We start from the raw sequence: 18,388 nt of genomic DNA, 5'->3' as shown, positions 1-18,388 counted from the left end.
GGGGGGCTGTGTGTGCACATGGGTGAGATATGCAGGTGTATCCAACAAACGGTGTGACGGAACATGTGTCAGGAGCTGCATGAGCCTGTGTATGACCAGTTGAGTGTTTATGCGACTTTCTGGAACCTGTGATCCTGAGGGTACAATGCTGCTTCTGTGTGGGGCTCTGGGAACACCTGTGTGTGACCCTGTACCTGGGGCCCCAGAGACTGGAAGCAGGTATGTGCTTTCAAGTTGACTGGGCTGGGCTCATGCATGATTGTGTAACTATGCTAGCTTTGAGGGTGTTTGAGTGTACCAAGGTGGGCTTTGTGATTCAGAGTTTATGTTGAGTACAGGGGACAGGATAGTGACTGTGTGTCCATGTGACTTTCCCCCACCCCTGATGTGAGAGTGGCTAAGGCGGGCTGTATGTGTGGCTGCTTGTGAGGGCGCTGATTGGCTGGAGAACTGAACTGGGGGACTTGGATGGGGGTGGGAGCTGGGCTGGTTCTGGGGCCCCTCCAAGCAGCCTTGGTGCAGAAGAAATGATCTGGGAGGGCAACCAGCTGGGGAGCAGGGTCCCCGGCAGGCAAGACAGTAGACATTTCACTTCTTGGTCTCTGGGCATGTCCAGTGCCTGTCACCCCTGCCATGGGCACCTCTGCCCCCTATTTTGGCTCCTGTCCATCCTTCCTCTTCTTGGTTTTGAGGTCAGGGGCCGGGGGTAGGGTTGGAGCACCTGCTGGGCCGCTGACTCCTTTTCTTGCGGAACTCAAACTCATCCACGGTCCACACAGCCCCCTTCTCACTCTCCACCCGAACGAAGCACTTGTGCAGGCTCAGGTTGTGGCGGATGGCATTCTGTGGAAGGAGGATCAGCAGCCTGAGGTCAGCAGCCCCTGTCAGCACTGACCTGCTCCTTTCCCACATGCCTCTGAACTCAGCCTGTTTCTGCACTGTGTTGGCACTTGAGGCCATCCCAACCAACACCACCTCCAAGAGGCACTCACCTTCCAGGTGGCAGGGTGGTTTCTGAAGAAGGCGAACATGCGTGTGAACCAGTGGTAGATTTCATTGAGTGTCCGCTGCTTCTCGGGAGCTTCCAGGATGGCCTGGAAGTTGGAGTAGGGTGGGCTAAGAAGATCATTCCCCCAAAGTTGGGTCTGAGGGGCAGTGGCCTGCCCTGGACCTTCTGTTCTGGGGGTTGGATTGTGGGGCAGGGGAGGGGAGGAACTGAGATGGTACAAGGAGAAGGATGGGGGCGGGGCTAGACATGGGGTAAAGCATGGGATCAAGGGTAGGTTTTAGGTTCATAGTTCGGCTTACACTGGCCTGGATGGCAGTTTGGGTTTGGGTTTAGGGACAGGATTGGGGTGAGGCCAGAAGGAGGATCATATTTGAAGCTTGGCTGGGGCATCTCTGGGCTGGGGTTTGTTAATGGAGAAGCATGAACTCTGAAGTTGTTCAGAGGAAGGTGGGAGTCTGGGAGGCAGGCACCCCCATCTTCCTCTTCCTCCCCCTTGGGCTTGAGCTGCCCTACTTACCCAGCGGATGAGGGTGGCATAGGTGAAAGGGGGCCGCATGTTGTGGAACTTGAAGTAGTCCATGTTGTGGAAGAACTCTGGCAGAGGGCGGGGACAGATCAGGCCCTGTCCAGGACCTCCTCACTCCTTGTCCCGCCCTCTTCTACACTGAGTCCACACGCCTGAACTCCTACCATCAACCCAAGGGGAGGGGCTGTGGTCACACTGGTACTGTAAATTGTTCCTTGCTCTTTGGTCATTTGTGACTATAATAGGGGACTTTCAGGCCATAAAAATCCTGAGAGGAAGCTTTTGCAAGCATGTCATTTTCAAAGTCTGGGTGGTGGCGGTGGCAGTAGGGCAGGATCTATATGGAGTTCCTTTGCACCCCCGCCTCCAGCACCAGGTGGGATTAGGAATGTAGGGTCACTGGGTAGGGTATAGACCACTCTTACCTGGGAAGGAGCTGTTTCCATGGCTGCCCCAAAGGTGCCTCCGCACTGCAAACAGGCTGTCAGAGGCCTCCTGAGGGCTGGGCCAGGCTGGGACAACACTTCCCTGGGTGCCAGTGGCTACCATGCAGCAGGAGCCCTTGTCAGAAGATGCCTGGGGGAGGTAAGAGGGGCTGGTGACCCAGAGGTTTAAACTTTCCACTCTTTTTTTTTTTTGTGTGTGTGTGTGTGTTTGTTTTGTTTTGTTTTTGGTACCAGGGATTGAACCCAGGGTTGCTTAACCACTGAGCAGCATCCCCAGCCCTTTGTTTTGTATTTTATTTATAGACAGGGTCTCGCTGAGTTGCTTAGGGTCTCACTAAGTTGCTGAGGCTGGCTTTGAATTCATGATCCTGAGCTGATTGTAGGAGTGTGCCACTACACCCAGCTCCACTCTTATTTTTAAATCAGTTTTTTTTTTTTTTTTTTTAAAGAGATAGGATATGGTATGCTGCCCAGGCTGGCCCTGAATTCCTGGGCTCAAGTGATCCTCTTGCCTAAGCCTCCTGAGTAGCTGAGACTATAGGCATATGCCACCTTGCCTGGCTAAATCAGTATTCAGGGGCACCCTGTTAATCCCAGTCTGACTTGGAATCCCATGGAACAGCATGAGCCATACATGTTAAAGTACTGGTGTGGGGTTGTAGCCACAGATGCTGGGACCATGAACTAGTGCTGAATAGGGCTTTTCCAGTGCCCAGCTATGACTTTGGGAGAGTCAACTAAACTTTCCTAGCCTCAACTGACCTCATCTGTGCATTGGGGATGATAGTGGTAGCTACCTTACAGTGGCATCCTGAAGCCTGAATAAACATAAGCAAAGTGCTCAGAAACAGTGCCAGGCACTCAGGACTAGTTTTATGAGTGTTGACCTGTGCAGTCACACCAGACCCCACTTTTTTTTTTTGGGTGCCAGGGATTGAACCCAAGGGCTTTTAATCACTGAACCACATCCCCAGCCTTTTTTGTTTTTTTATTTTGAGACAAGGTCTCAGTAAGTTGCTTAAGGTCTCGATAAATTGCTGAGGCTGGCTTTGAAATTATGATCCTTCTGCCCCAGCCTCCCAAGCACTGGGATTATAGGCATGTGTCACCATGCCTGGGTAGGATCCCACACTTGAATGCACTGAGGTTGCCATCTTGAAGTTTGAACATGGAGCCTTGCATTTGCCTTTTGCACTGGGCCATCCAAGTTATGTAGCCAGTGCTATGGGAACCACACTGGCTTAATTATTTGGCTAGGTACTGGAGGCTGATCCTAGGTGTGCTTAACCACTGAGCTACAGCCCAACCCCCCCCCCCCCCCCTTTTTGTGGTACCTGGGATTGAACTCAGGGGCACTTAACCACTGAGCCACATCCCCAGCCCATTTTTTGTATTTTATTTAGAGACAAGGTCTCATTGAGTTTCTTAGCTCCTTGCTAAGTTGCTGAGGCTAACTTTGAACTCATGACCCTCCTGCCTCAGCCTCCTGATCCACTGGGATTACAGGCATGTCACACCACCTGGCCCTATTGCTTTAAAAAAATAGTGTTTTTGTGGTGCTGGGGATTGGAATCATGGGTGCTCTACCACTGAGCTACGTCCCCAGCCCTTTTTGTTTTGATACGAAGTCTTCTAAATTGCCCAGGCTGACCTTGAACTTATGATCCTCCTGCCTCAGCCTTCTTGGCATAATTTAATTTTTTGTAATGTTGAGGATGGAACTCGGGGCCTTCTGAATGCTAGTCAAGTGCTTTCCCACTGAGCCTCAGCCCCAGCCCCAGCCCCAGCCCCAGTCCCAGTCCCTGCTATTGCTTTGAAAATTCAGAATCAAGATGGGTAGGGTCAAAGGATTTGTATGTGGAAGGGGAGAGATTCCCAAGTGTGGCATGTATGCAGCTAGGGACAGGAGCTCATAGACCCCAGAGGCTGTGTGTGAGGACAGGTTCCCATGCACCCTGCAGGACCCCCCAGCAATCTGGTTCTGCTGCCTTCAGGCCTGGGGTAGCTCACCGCAGCTGGAGCCTTGGTCAGTGCCATTTTTCCGGCCAGGTGGGCCTGCATAGCGCCCAGTTTCTCCTTCTCCAACACCAGCTGTGGGCACAAAAATTTTGTGGGCACAAAAATGGGGCCTCCATCTGGCCTTTCTCCACCACACCTTTGCCCAGGCTGTGTTCCTCCGTGGAATTCCCCTCCCTCCTTTCCTTTACACGACACTCATCCTGGGTGATCCTGGTTTCTGGCACAGTGTGGGCATGTGGCTCACCCACCCACCACCCACCTTCCCCCTGAAGGCATTACCTGCTGCTCCAGAGTCTGCACCACCTCTCTCTGGAGGAGACACTGTGCCCTTCCCTTCTCATCCAAGAGGTGGTCTGCCTGGCAGTGCCTGGGTAGGGGAAAGATTCCATGCAGGTAGCCATGGTGTGCCTGGCTCCGAGCTCAATCTTTCAGTTGCAGATGACCCACTCCCTCTGGGAGCTGCAGGAGCCACCCCCTCCTGCAGGCTCTCCATCACATCTGTCCTTCCTTCAACACATGCCCCTTGGCACCTACTGTGTGCCAGGCTTGATGTCGCTCCTTGAGCCTGGCCAGTGTGTTAAAGATGATGTTGAAAGTGGGGTGAATGGATAATGGGCCAGGCAGGTAAGATCAGGAATGGTATTCCACATTTTGCAAAGGGCACAGCCTTTGCAAAAGCTTGGTTGTGAAGAGGGCAGGGCATACCAAGTTGCTAATAGCTGCGTATGGTTACAGAAGTAGAGAAGGGTGTGTGTGTGTGTGTGTGTGTGAGAGAGAGAGAGAGAGAGAGAGAGAGAGAGGACATAGGGCTGAGGGGAGGTAGCAACAGACATCTATAGGAGCTGGGAATTTGGGGATCAATAGTGTGATGTGTTGGCATCATGGTATAGCAGGGCAAAGATGTTAGTCATTGAACCCTTGCTGCCTGGGTTCAATTTCCAGCTCTGTCACTAGGGAAATGGGCAATCATGATCAAGACACATCCTCTTTGACCTCAGTTCCCTTGCCTATAAAATGGAGGTAAATATCAGTATGCATCTTTATTATCATGCCCCATTACACATGAGGAAACTGAGGTCCAGAGAAGTTAATTACGTGCTCAAGGTTGCACAGCTGTGGAGTGTCAAAGCCTGGATTTGAGCTGACGCTCAGCTTTTACCTCTTTCATCTTACTCCTGTTGGGAGTAAGATCTGCATCTTACACCTATGCCCACAAACTAAGTCACTCACTTGAGGAACTCTTCTGGCTCCTTGAAGACCTTCTCGCATCCAGGCCACTTGCAGACACCATTTGCCAGTAGTGGGTAGGAACCCTGGGGTGCACCTAAAAGGGTGCTAAAGGGACAGAGGGTGTCAGGGGAGGAAAATGATAGGGTGAGAGGGTCCTTCCCAGCCGTGCACACTTACCTGTCCTTCCTGGGTGTGCCAGGGCTTGGGAAGGTGCAGAGCAAGGCTGGCTCCCTGGACACCCACTCCAGGTTGGCCACGTTGATCCCTGTGGGTAGGAACAGGGCACCTCTTTGGGCTGTGGGCCAGGCTCTGCAGCCTTGGCCCACAAGGGCTCACACCTTCCTGAGTCTTGAAGACCCTGACTCCCAAGGGACTCTGCTGTCCCCACAGTTCAGGGTTTCCGGTAGAGCAGCTCAAAGACAGCCATTGGCAGGTGCTGACATTTTGACTAACTTTGCAAAGATCTGTGGTTCTGTGATATTGACATTCTGTCTTTAAGGTTCTTAATGTGACATTTTATGGAGATTAGAGTTTCTATGTCACTAAGACCTGAGCCCTCAGACCCTCAGAGGGGTCTTGATTCAAAACAGTCTATCTTGCATGTTCAAGGATTTGGGGTCTCTCAGCTTCTCTGAAGCTTTGGGATACAGGCTAAGGTGTTACCGGGTGGCAGGCCAGGCCGGGCCTTGAGAGAGAAGACCCCAGTGGTGGCGGTGGGTGGTGGAAGGCTGATCATGGCTGGGCTTTCCAGTGGGCGCACTTGTAGCACAGGGGTCCGGGCGTGGGCATCCACTGTGGAGAGCTGGGGGATACATATGGGCCACGGCTCAGGCTCAGGAATTCCTCCCCACAGTTCTCCCACCTGCTCCCTCTTCCCGGTCTCTTCAGGGTCCATACCTGATGCATAAAATGTGGCCTGTCCTGGAGAAGTGCCTGCAAGTGTGGAGAGGGGCCCAACCTTGCTCCAGAGGGTGCCACCATGACTAGGGGCACTGTGGGCAGCTGGAGGGAAAAGGCAGGTGTGTGAGGTACCACCCTCATCCTCTCTGTTCTGTGTCGAATTCATATGCTTCTCACGATAGCCCTACAGTGTAGGTACCACGATTGTCTCCACACATATGGAAACTGAGGCTCATGGAGACTGACTGATTTTTTTTCAAGATCATATAACTAATAAGTGGCAGAGCTGGACTCAACCCTATTACCTCACCTCCTTGGACCCCAGCTATCTCCTCTTGTCATATGGGGATATGGACACATAGCTGTGCCCATGGGACCATTATAGAGTCTCCTCTTCTCCTGAAATAGGGATTGGGAGATTGGGGAGAGCTTCGAATTTCTGAGGCATGGCAGGTGGGGACTTTCTTGGCTCTGCAATATCTGCATAAGTCACAGACTTGCCTGGGACCCAGAAACCACTTCCTGTGCCCCAGCCTGCACCCCTCCTGCTCAGTGCCACAGTAAAGGTCGGCACCTGTAGGGCCAGGTACCCCACCCTGCCTGCCCCATCCTGGGCCCTGGGCCTCACCTGCAGCTGAGATGTTTGCAGGGGGTTCAAGGAGGAGGAGGAAGAGGCATGGATCCCACCTCGGAGTTCCCGGCCCTGGAAGTTTCCTCCTGGGCCCCTGGCTCCCAGGAGGTCTGAGGTCTTGGGTGCAGCCCTCCAGCTGGGCGAGGCTCCAGGGGATGGGCCGAGGGCCAAGGAAGGGGCGGAGGGCTTGGCTGGCCTGGGGTTGGGCATTGGGTCCTTGTCCAAGGGCAGGCTGCAGGGACATAGTGAGAAGGAGTCACACATGTGCTAGGTTTGGTGTGAGATCCTCTGAACCACACAGACAACCCTTCTGGTCAGAGCAGATGTTGGCTGGGATATGCCCTAAAGGGCCCCACAACCGTGCCCCAGCTCTGGTCATGCTTGTGTGTGTGCACATACGTGGTTATCAGGAGCAGGCATGTGTGTACCCAAATACCCCACATGCACAGGTCCGCACCCAGCTTGCCAACACATGCCTGTGCTGCCCTGCTGTAGGAGTTTCCCCCACAAGGGCAATGGGTCTTTGGTTTGTGGGGCGTTAGCCAGGGTAGGTCTCAGCCCATCCTCCTATTACTTGAGGCTGGTCTTCAAGTCTCAGCCCTCCAGTACCCAGGCACCATGCATGGACCACACAACCTTCGCTGTTTCTGCTGGGAATGGTCTTGGACTCTTAACTGGCATTGAGGTACTCCAGTGATGGGTGGGTGTGGACTTAAAAATTCATCTGGCTGCTGTGATGGGGACTAGTTTGGAGGCTATTGTAACAGTCAAGGCAAGTGATCATGTTGGCACTGACTGGGATGGTGGCAGGGGCGATGGTGAGAAGTGTCTGAATTCTGAGTCTATTTTTAAGGTGGAGTCAGGAGAAGTTGCTGGCAGCTTGGATGAAGTGGGTGACAGAAGGAGGGCCAGGGTGACTTATGGGTTTTATCCTGAGCAGCTAGATGAACAGAGATGACATTATAAGGGGCATGTGGTAAACAGGGTTGGGGATGATAATCAAGTGTGGATGGATGTGAAGAGTCTGGTGTTGAACATATGGATGGATGTGCCAGATGGGCAGCTGGATATAGGATAATGGATGTTGCTCAGGGCAGGATAGAGTTTATCTCTGAGCTCTTGTCCTGCATGGATCTAGCATGGCAGGTGCCAGAGAGAACCAGGAACATGCTTTCTTGAGCCAGGGCCTATGGGAACTCCTCAACCCAGTCCCCATCAGTGGTCACCCCAATTCTTGCTCCCCAAAGTCTGCCTTCAGGCCCTGGCTCACACTATTTGCCATTCTTCTTCTTTCCCAATTTGAGCCACAGAATGCCTGCTTTTGTGCTAGTTCTCCTCTTGAAAGCCTTCCATAATGACTCCAGGCCCCTCTACTGAGCCCTTGCACTTACACTCCCCAAAGTTCATGGTCTCAGTTCCTCAGATTCCCATAGTCCCAGTCAGCAAGGAAGCCAGAGCTAGAAGGGACTGGGACATCCAGGTGCAGAGTTCCATGGTCCCATGCTCACCTGAGAACTCCATTTCTTTGTCCAGGAAGCATATGTGCCTGTGTGCACATTTTCATAACCCCCCTGCTCTGTACCTGTGTGTGAGAGACTCCCTGTCCCACTACACAGCACTAGGTTGGGCACACAGCTGTGGAGAACAGCCCACCGAGTATAGGAGATTTATGGGAGGGGCAGTTGTCCTTCCTTTCTTTGCTGTCACCTCATGGGGGCTGTCAGAGATGCCATGCTGAGGGAGATGGGTGCGAGAGTCCAGGTATTAAAGCCTTAGTCTCTCCAGGGTTTGAATATTAGTGTGAGAATCAGAAGTACAGGTCTCCGGAAGCTCAGGCCAAGGGCCTGGGAGAATGGTGGAGAGATGAGGAGGTGAGTGAATGAATGCTGGAACCAATGAAGCCAAGGAGGAGCAAAGATTGCCAACAAACCACCAGAAACTGAGGGAGGACTGAAACAGATTCTCCCTCATAGCCTTCACAAGGAACTAGCCCTGCCAACACCTTCATCTTGGACCTCTAGCTTCCAGAACTGTGAGACAATAAATTTCTGTTGCTTAACCCACACTGTCTGTGATACTTTGTTATAGCAGCCTGAGCAAACAAATACCAATTTCGGCGAATGACTGGATATTTTCCACCACTATGGCCTGGCCACGTGGCTGGCCTGAAGCTGTCTGGACACTTGGCCAGAGCTTATTGAAAATCTCCTCCCCCAACACATCTGGAGTGGTCTGACTCAGGGAAGTATAAATACATTCTCAGAAAGGGGACCTGGATACAGTCTGTCTGGTGGCGGGGTACTTGGAGGGCCGGGCTGGCCAGCCGGCTTCCTGCACTGTCTGTTTAGGCATCCTTTTCTGACTAGGTTTCTCAGAAGCTGCATGGAGGATGTTTCTGGAACACAGATTATGTTTTCCTATCGGGGTCTGCATCTGCACCCTGTTGTTACAGCCCCCGACTTCCCCAGATTTTTCTGCCATTGACGTCATGGCGGCCGGATGCGCTGGGCTTCATCGGCACCAAGGAGGAAGAGAAGGGGGCAGGACCTCACCCCACAGGTTTCGTTCCGAGAACTGGCTGGCCCATCCTGCAGCCGACTTGGCCCAGGTGGGGTGATGTGGGTACTGGCGGATGTGGTGGGTGACGTCCATCTGGCCACCATGACAAGCTCCGGGTTCTGTAGACCTGCCCTTTCTTGGGCCACAGTGAGGTCCCAGGTTGGAAGCTCAGGGAATGCTAGAGCAGCCCCATGAATACTGGGATTCCTGGGGTCTTCGTATAGTATATACCCAAATCTCCAAATTGTAGGACATCATTTCTTAGATTCAAAGAGGCCCAAGATCACAAAACCACAAACTCTGTGGGGTCCACAGATCCATTGGTATACAGGCCAATGCCCTTGACATTCAAACCAACTAGAACTGCCAAAAGGACAGGAATCACACTGTTTCAGAGGGCTTTTCACCCACTAGGCCTAGAATGGCAGCAAGTCTCCCCTCAGCTTCCCTCCTCAGTTCCATGAAGGCAGTCAGAGTAGCCCCTCTTCTCCCCTGAGTCTGGGGCTATCTCTGCCCCTGACTGTCTTCAATGCTCCTCAAATTCAGTATAAACTGGTACAGGAATAGGCGCCATTTTGCAAAGTTATTGCACATGAAACACTTAGCTAAATGTCAATGACTGGCCTCAGTCTCCCTGTACATTTTGGGACAATGTTCCCAAAGTGAGAGCTCTTTGGCAGAGATGGGGATGGAAGGAAGAGGAGGATGAAGCTACTCAGTTTCTGGCTTGGGCCTCATGAAGGGAGCCCACTACCAGGTTCTCTGGTGGATCCCCAGGAACCAGTGACAGCTCTGGTGACACCCAAAATGACTGATGTTCCTCCATCATCACCATCCTCTGGCCAACTGGGTCTCCTGACATGGGATTCATGACCCCTACCAGCCCTGTTCCTCCTAGGCTAGGCCCTATGTTGTGATCATGAATCACTGTACCCAAGTCAGGGTCCAAACTGTGAGAAGACAGAAGGGGGAAAGGCAGCCTAGGTCCCACTTTACCCTCCTCATGGATGCAGAAAGGTAAACTGAGGTCCACAGTGGGGGACAGAAACAGAGTTAGGGGCCCTCTGAGAGGCCTAATTTCTGATCTTGTATCACACTGCTGCCATTGTGTCTCTGTGAGGCTTAGAAAGGGGCACTCCTGCCTGCCTCTTGGCCTCAGTTTGACCTTCTACATGTGGTAAGGGAGAGGTGTGGGGTAGAAGAGGGTCAGAGACCATCTCCTCTGTGTCTTCTTGAGTTGTTAGGTGTCTACATGGCTTTGAGTTGACAACTGCCCTTCTATACAGGGGAATGGCTGAGAGGGGTATATGGAGACAAAGAGACAGAAAGAGACAAAGACAGACATATACAAAGGCAGAATGAGAAACAGACAGACATGAGGGAACTGAGGTACAGAGAACAATAGATTCAGGGAGATATGAAGAGAGACATGCGATGGATCAGAGATACACACACAGAGTGAGAGACATTGACAGACACAGAGAGAAAAAGTGACAGAGAACGAGAGAGAGAGAGAGAGAGAAAGCAGGAAGAGAGAATTGCTCCAAATAAGAACAGTCACTGGCCTCTGGCTGGAGGACTGATGCTGCCTGAAATAAGGAAGGATAAGGAAGGACAAGGTGATGAGGATGCCCATGGCTATGGCTGGATATTGACTCATATTACAAAGCAATATACGGCTAAATAGCACGGCCCTGGTACAAGGACCAATACAGAGGAACAGAACATAGTAGAAGAAAGTGTGGACACAGACTTGTGCATGGAGGGAATGGAATTTGTGATAAATACAGCATCTTAACATGGGGGAGGGTGGAGAGTGGATTAATAAATATTTCTGAGACAATTAGGGGAAAAAAAAGAGCAATTGAATAAATAATCATTCCATGTTCCCACTGACACTTCCCTGTTCAGTCTGAAATGTCACCATCACCATATACTCTAGAATAAATTCCAGATCCATTATAGAGATACATTTTAATGTCTAATACTGATATTGGGTTTATTTTGTGTCAGGTCCTATGCTAAGCACTTACCATGATTAATAAACTTAACCTTGACAAAGACCCTTTGAGGTAGGTACTATTATGATCATTATAGCACATACGAGGAAATGGAGGTACAGAGTAGTTATAGTTAAGTGTCTCGCTAAAAATCACACCGATGGCTTGGGGTGAGGTTGGGTTTGTCCCAGACAGTCTGGCTCCAGTACCCACACTCTTAACCTCTATAGTAAATGGAAAAAATGAAGGCATAAAGGAGACTAGAAGCCAACACAGGGTGAACATTTATCTCATTTTCAAGTGGGAAAGAACTTTCTAAGCACAAAACCAGAGACAGAAACCACACAAGTGAAGACTAACCTATTTCACTATATAAAAACATCATGAGCATCACAAAAACCATAAACAAACAGAAAATGCAAATGATGAATTGGGGGAAAATATGTGCTGCATACATATGGTTGATAGTTAATATCATTTCCAAAAATAAAGAGCTATGGCAAATCAACAAGAAAAATGATGAATATCCTATTACGACTAAGGATATGACAGACAACCCGCAAAAGTACAAATGACTGATAAACAGTAAAAGTAATCAACAAATGTACAGTTCAACAACATGGCAATGTTTTTTCCTTACCTGTTAAGTTGGGAAATGATTTTCAGCGGGACAGGGTACCAGAGATTGAGTCAGGGGCACTTTCCCACAGTCACCTCCCCTGTCCTTTTTATTCTTTATTTCAAGACAGGGTCTTACAAAGTTGATGATATTGGCCTCAAACATGTGATCCTCCTGCCTCAGCCTCCTGAGTTGCTGGGATTACAGGCATGTGCCACTGTGTTCAGTGGAAAATGATTTAAAAAATGATAATATCCACCCAGTATCAGCTTGAGTAGAGGAAACATAAAACAGGACAAGTTTTTAGAAGAACAATTTGCAGAGAGGGTCAGAAACCTTAAAAATGCACATCTCTTTTCCATGGAAACTCCATTTTCAGGACTCCAAGGAACCAGTTAGGGTTGTTTATGAAGGAAAATTAGAGATGTCCTGAATGTCCAACAATTGGCATTTGGTCCAATCATAATTCATGCCGATGTGAGGACAGTCATGATAACCATGAATGATCATGTGTTCAAACATTTGTTTTTAGTGGACTACAAAAATGCTATTACTTGAATAAAGCAGGAACAAAACCAATATATAGCATGCTTATAATTTGGTTAAAATACTAATAGCTAACACTTAGTGAGTGCTTACTATGTACCAAGAATTGTGCTACGCTGCAGAAACAAACTCACCCCAGTCCTGAACAGCCTGCCTTCCTCCTGGACACAGACTCTGGTGACATGCACACAGTCCTGGAGTAGGACTATACCACACAGTAAACCACAGTTGATGATAGCATGAAGTGCCCCCCAGGAGGGTCTCCTCTCATGTGATGCAAGCACAAGTTCAGTTAAATTCTCATCCTTTCCTGACAGCTCAAAATCCTCCTGCTGCTGGGGCAAACAGAACTGATGCCCATTCTTGTAAAATGTAAATGTCCTCAGCGCCATTACTCAACCCACTATTAATAAACACCAGTTGTATACAATTCTCTGTGTTAGAAGCTGGACGAAAGACAGGTGAGGAAAGGTGAGACAGGAGAACCAGAGGTAGGAAAGAGAGAAAAGGTAATAGATGTACTGTGGCCCAAGATGGAGGAGATGGAGTCAGGGGAGACGGTCAGAGCCTAGAGCCTGAGTTCAAGGGAGACAGAGAGATGACAAGAGAAAGAGAGGCAGAGAAACACAGAAAGGGAAAGAGAGGGTGAACAGAGACAGGGATGGAAGGCATCAAGAGAGAAAGACGAAGAGAGATGCAGCTGAAATTTCCAGTTACATCTGGACAGCATTTCAAGTTGCTCAAAACCCTGAAATCTATAAAGACTGGCAGTTGACATATTTAAAAAAATCTGGCCCATCTGTGTATCAATTAATCAATTTATTTATCTTTGTCCCTGCCCAAACACCGATTAAGTACTTCACCTACCTGGTATTTATTATGATTATTATATTATTTTTAAAAAGATCTTACCTGAATGGGCTCGCAGTGGCTGGGTGAGTCTGACTGTACTGGAAGGCCTCTGACCCCCCAGGTGCCTACCTCCCTGCCATCTCCTCCATTAGGGCACACATTTGGCGGGGTAGAGCAGGGACACTCACCTTGGTGGACTGACAGAGAAGGATCAACCTGGCTTGTGGGAAACTGTCACATATCAAAAACAACTTTGCTTTTATACCGAGAAGAAAAACCACGGCGTGGAAGCCACAGACCTCTCTTCTAATAATCCAATTTCGATGAGTGTATATGCTGATAATCACGGGGGGTGGGTTCTCATAGTTCTCTCCCTCTCCCTCTCTCTCTCTCTCTCTCTCTCTCTCTCTCTCTGCTCTGCTTCTTCTCTTCTTGATTATGAGACTTAAACGGAAATTTTGAAATTTTGGGTTTTTTCTTTGCCCTTTACGAGTCATCTGAATATATGATTTCTTCCCCTCACCACAGAGGTGAGAGGTATCAATGAGATAACAGGGCTTATGAGAAAACACGGTTTTTAAGCAAAAAGCGTATAGAGTCAGAAAAAAATAAAGGAAAAGAACTCAAATCACAGAGGCATCCTGAGACAGCAGAGACACTATTCTGTGGGTGAGAGTATATTTGAGGGTGTTTGGGTTAAGAGAGAATGTGAAGACCTACGTGCGAAGACCTATCTGCGGAGAGAAAACATCAGGGAAAGAGATAAAATAGAGTTCTGTTTCCAGAGGCTTCGCCTTGCTTCAGGTCTCATTTTCCTCTTAGGTATAACTGATATTACCATCTATGCTGGCCAGAGACAGGGAGCTTTGAACACCCATGGAGCCCTCTTTCCCACAGAGTGTAGGGGGGAATGTCAGGTATTTCATAGAGGAAAAAGTGGGAAGTCCATCCCTACCCCCCAATTCACAGAATTGAGGAGTCTGAAAGTCACTGAGTTAGGGAAGGCAGAAAAGTCTCACTTCTGAGACGTCTGATCCAGTGACCACCCCAGTAGAAGGAATCAAATTTCACAATGAAAGCCAGAGGCCCTTTGGGACACTGGGCCTCTCCTATCATGAACACCATAGCTGATGCTTCTGAGGTTCTCAGCCTTTGTGATTTTATACTTGCAAAAACCCGAGTTTCCAAGGATTTAGATTTCCAAATATCACCTATCATCCTGGCGGTTGACATTTATCTTGAATTTTCCACATGCCAGACTCAGGGCTGAATATTTCCCACAACCGATTGCGTCCAATCCTCAGCAGAGGCCTTTGAGGTCCATCTTATTACTGTATCGCTGTTATACAGATGGGGAAAATGGAGGCACAGAGTGACAGAGCAATTTGCTCAAGATCAGAGAGCTGATTCCTTGGTGCTAGACTTTGAAACTCCCAGTTTCTGTGATTCCAGTAGTCTCAGATTTTAAATTCTAGGGTGCCATGAGAGGGAGGTTCTGGGATCTGGAGATTCCTCTGGGGGATTGACACTGTGAGGCTTCTAAGTTTTCCAAGCTTCAGTGGCTGCATCTTCCCATCTCAGTTCATACTCCCTTCCTCCAACCACTGGTCAACATGGGAAATCAGACTCCAGGGGCTTCTCTTGACTGACCGTGGCTAAGACTTCCAGCCCCACCCTACCATTGTCCATTGCTTTGTGTGGCCTGGGGTTCTAGTCATCCAATGTCCATTCTGACTTTTCTGCAAGACTGGTTTCAGACCTGGGGAAGAGAAATTGAAAACAAATTCTAATTCATACGATACAAATCCAATGACCAAGACCCACCCCTTCACCCTTTTGCTCCTTTGCCCTTTCACCCCTTTTCCTCCCCTCTCCTTCTAATCCCTCAAAAAAAGGGCAAGTGTCTTTACTTAACTCGACTCACCTTTCTGGAAAAGCTCAGGGTTGACCTGATGGCCTATCTTTGTGAAGACAAGCGGGGGTGGGGGTGGGGGGAAAGAGTGAATAGAAAAAAAAGACCTAAAAAAACACCCAACGACAATTAAAATAAAAACCCCAACCCTCCCTACCATTAGTTCAAAACAAAACTTTCACTGGTTGGGGCTGCAGAGTTGGTGGGACATGTCTATGACACAATGATGAACTATGTGTGTGCTGGGCAGCTGGAGGAAGCACCAAGATGGGGTGAGGTCCTCCCAGCTGGGAGGTCTGCAGGGACCCTGTGTACAGCAAGTGCTTAACAGATTTTGTTGCCTGTTGGAGGGACCAAGGGAGGGGGTGAGGAGCATGCTTGTCAGGAAGGAGTCCCGGGGAGCTGCCCCCAAAGTTGATGACCCCCTGCTCCTTGCAGACTTGGGTCTGAACATTCCCCATGCCTCTCTGTAATTATACATCAGGTCAGTTCTAGAAGCTGAAACCACCCTCCCTGCCCTAGCACTTGTCTTCTCCTGGGAGAGGGGCTGGGATTTTCTGTCAGGGTCTGAGGTGTGGGTTGCATCCTCCTTATACCTTCCCATGACCATCTCTCCTTTACTGCCACTTGCTTTGTGAGAGATTGGCTAGAGAGGTGGGAGAAAAAGTGAATGCAGGTGGTGGTCCCAAGTGTCCTAGGAGGCCACTTGAGTGAGACTCTGAGTGTGGGAAGGGTGATGCTAATGCTTCTGAAAGTCAGGCTCTTTGCAGAATGAAAGAGGGGCGGAGGTCACTATCTCCTCCCAAAACTGGACTATACCCTCTTGTATAGAAGGATTCTGGAGGAGGGCATTGGAAGGACTAGGAGTTTGGGGAGCATAGGCAGGATCAAATAGGTTGGGGAAAGTCCCCAGAGAAGGGGGTCTTTGACAAAAACTTGAAGGTGAGATATCATGTCTGTCTGTGGAACTCCAAAGGAAAGAGCCAGTGCAAAGGCCCTGATGGGAGAGTGTACCTGATTTGTACAAGGAGGCTGGTGTGGTTAGGGTGGAGTGAATGAGAAGGAGAGGGATAGAAGCTGAGGCTGAAGAGGGCACTAGTGGGGTTAGACCATGCGTGACCTTATAGGTCATGGTAAGAACCTTGGCTTTTACCCTGACTGAGAGGAAACCATGGGAGGCTGGTGAGCAGAGAAAAGACATAAACTGTCTTAGAATTTAACAGAATGCCCCAGACTGCCAAATATAGAATGAAGTGCGGGCGGGGGCATTGAGGGTGGAAGCAGGAGGATCAGCAATAGGAAGATACTGCAGTAGTCCAGGCGACTGGTGCTGGCAGTGAAGGAGGAAATGAGAGGTGGATTAGGGAAATATTTTGAATAAAGAACCCACAGAATTTGCTGAAGAATGAGAGTTTTTGGGCCAGACCAGGACATAGATGATGCCCAAAATGCATGGGCAGGAATGGAGTCCCTGGTCTTTTTGCCAGTTTGAGCTTTTAGGGGAGGAAAAAAACATAAGTTTCTGTCTTGTTTAAGATTTCATGATTTTTATGTAACCTGGGGATGAACATATTCTTTTCTGACCCATTACTCCATCCTGGACGCTGAAACCTGAGGAGAAGAGAGGCTGCTGGGGGAATTGCCTCCCTCCTAGGGATGCTTTTGTTAGAAGAGCCAACAGCATTCTCATAACCTGGCATACAATAGGTGCTTGGTAAATCCTCCCCGGGTGGAGGGGGGAATATATGCACGAATATGTTCACTTGAAAGAGGCTATAGTTCAGTTACCACAGGAGATAAGACCTCAAAGGGAGAGTGAAAACAGTTTGCTAATTAGAAGCAGCAGAAGGAATAATACTCTTGGGGCAAGGAAACAGTAGGAGCAGAGGTGGGAACAGAAAGAAGGGGGGTAAGGCCACTGAAGGGGTTTGGAGTAACATATTGGGCAAGAAATGTGGGACTTTGATTTATGGTTACATTAGCCAGTGTCTATCAATATGTCCAATCGACTCCTGGTGGCATACAGTCAAGCTCAGTATTTGCTGAACTGAAGATAGAAAAACCTAATCTTTCAAAAAGTTCCATTTTTCATTTGGGCATCTACAGTGGTGAAAAGTCCTGGAGAATGCTAACGATCCATCTGGGACATTAATGAATAATCAGGGGCATTCTTAGCTAGTGACGGTTCAAGTAAAGGCTGGGAGGTAGGCATGTCAGGGGATACCCAGTAACAGATAAGAGCATCCTTTTTGGTCTTCTTTTTGGTCTCACGCTAGGGTGCAGTCTAGGCTTCAGGGTCTCTGGGCATTTCTGGGGCAATGAGGAGTCGTGGAAGGTTAGGAAGAAAGGAAAATCTGTCCCCCAGAGGCATATTTTTCCCATTGAATGCCTGCATTCTATGGTTCTGCTGCTTGACCACCCAACGGCCCAGACCCTGCCTGAACTCCTCTCTAGCTTCCTTATTGGCTACTCTTGCCTTCCTTCACACCATCCACCCCGCCCCCATTGGCTCTGCTCTTTCTTCTTGCCTACAAATCCTCCCTATATTCCTCTATACTATCTAGCTTTGGTATTGGTCAATCTTACACTAGCCCTGCCCTTTGAGTTCTCACTGGCTTCCCCTGGCTCCCCCATTGGCTATCTGCCATCTCCCTTCTTAACCCCTGCCTTCATCCCCATCCCCATTGGCTCTGCCCTGCTCGGTCCCACCTCTGTGGCGGCTCACTCACCACCTCGTGGTCTCCTTTTAGTCTCTGTATTGGCTAGTTCCGCCCTGGCTCCTCCCCTTGAAGCCGTAGAGCCGGCTTACAAGACTCTGCATTGGTTCAGTTTGGCTATTATCGTCATCTTGCCTTTACGTCATCTGTGCGCGGCTCCTCATAGGCTATTCTCCGTCTACGCAACCCGCGGATCTCCCACTTTTCGGACCTCTGGGTTCGCTCCCTTATTCCCCCATCGCCTGAAGCCATTCCACTTCCCCGTTGCCTACAACGCCGCTTCCATTCAGACTTCCCTATTTGCTATCCAACTTCTGCTCTCTGCCTCCTGGGCCCGCACCACCCCCATTCCGACCTCCCCATTGATTCCTCCATCATCCCGCCTCCCACACCGCCCACTCTCGGGCATCCCCATTGGTTGT

At 49.6% G+C, this 18,388-nt stretch overlaps 1 protein-coding gene across 2 annotated transcripts; it reads right to left on the bottom strand.

The window, feature by feature from the left end:
* Window positions 1-25: 25 nt before the first annotated feature.
* Window positions 26-18,309, bottom strand: FOXP3 (forkhead box P3). Of its 2 annotated transcripts, XM_079123812.1 has the most exons (12): window positions 17,979-18,309; window positions 13,526-15,096; window positions 6,759-6,993; window positions 5,894-6,232; window positions 5,408-5,495; window positions 5,231-5,335; window positions 4,280-4,367; window positions 3,992-4,072; window positions 1,961-2,111; window positions 1,527-1,603; window positions 993-1,094; window positions 26-843 (listed from the first exon to the last, which is right to left on the bottom strand). In XM_079123812.1, exons 2-12 carry the CDS (start codon window positions 13,832-13,834, stop codon window positions 694-696), a joined length of 1,725 nt encoding a protein of 574 aa, XP_078979938.1. In that variant the 5' UTR covers window positions 13,835-15,096; window positions 17,979-18,309; the 3' UTR covers window positions 26-693. The 2 variants fall into 2 exon arrangements, with proteins under 2 accessions (XP_078979938.1, XP_078979939.1); XM_079123813.1 differs by lacking the exons at window positions 13,526-15,096; window positions 17,979-18,309 and having other exon boundaries at window positions 5,894-6,032; window positions 6,128-6,232; window positions 6,759-8,666.
* Between the last annotated feature and the right edge of the window lie 79 nt (window positions 18,310-18,388).

The sequence above is a fragment of the Sciurus vulgaris genome, assembly GCF_902686455.1.
Source record: "Sciurus vulgaris genome assembly, chromosome: X".
NCBI classification, from domain to species: Eukaryota; Metazoa; Chordata; class Mammalia; order Rodentia; family Sciuridae; genus Sciurus; species Sciurus vulgaris.
Note: the sequence above shows the minus strand (reverse complement) of the source record. Positions and strands in the feature narration are given on the sequence as shown.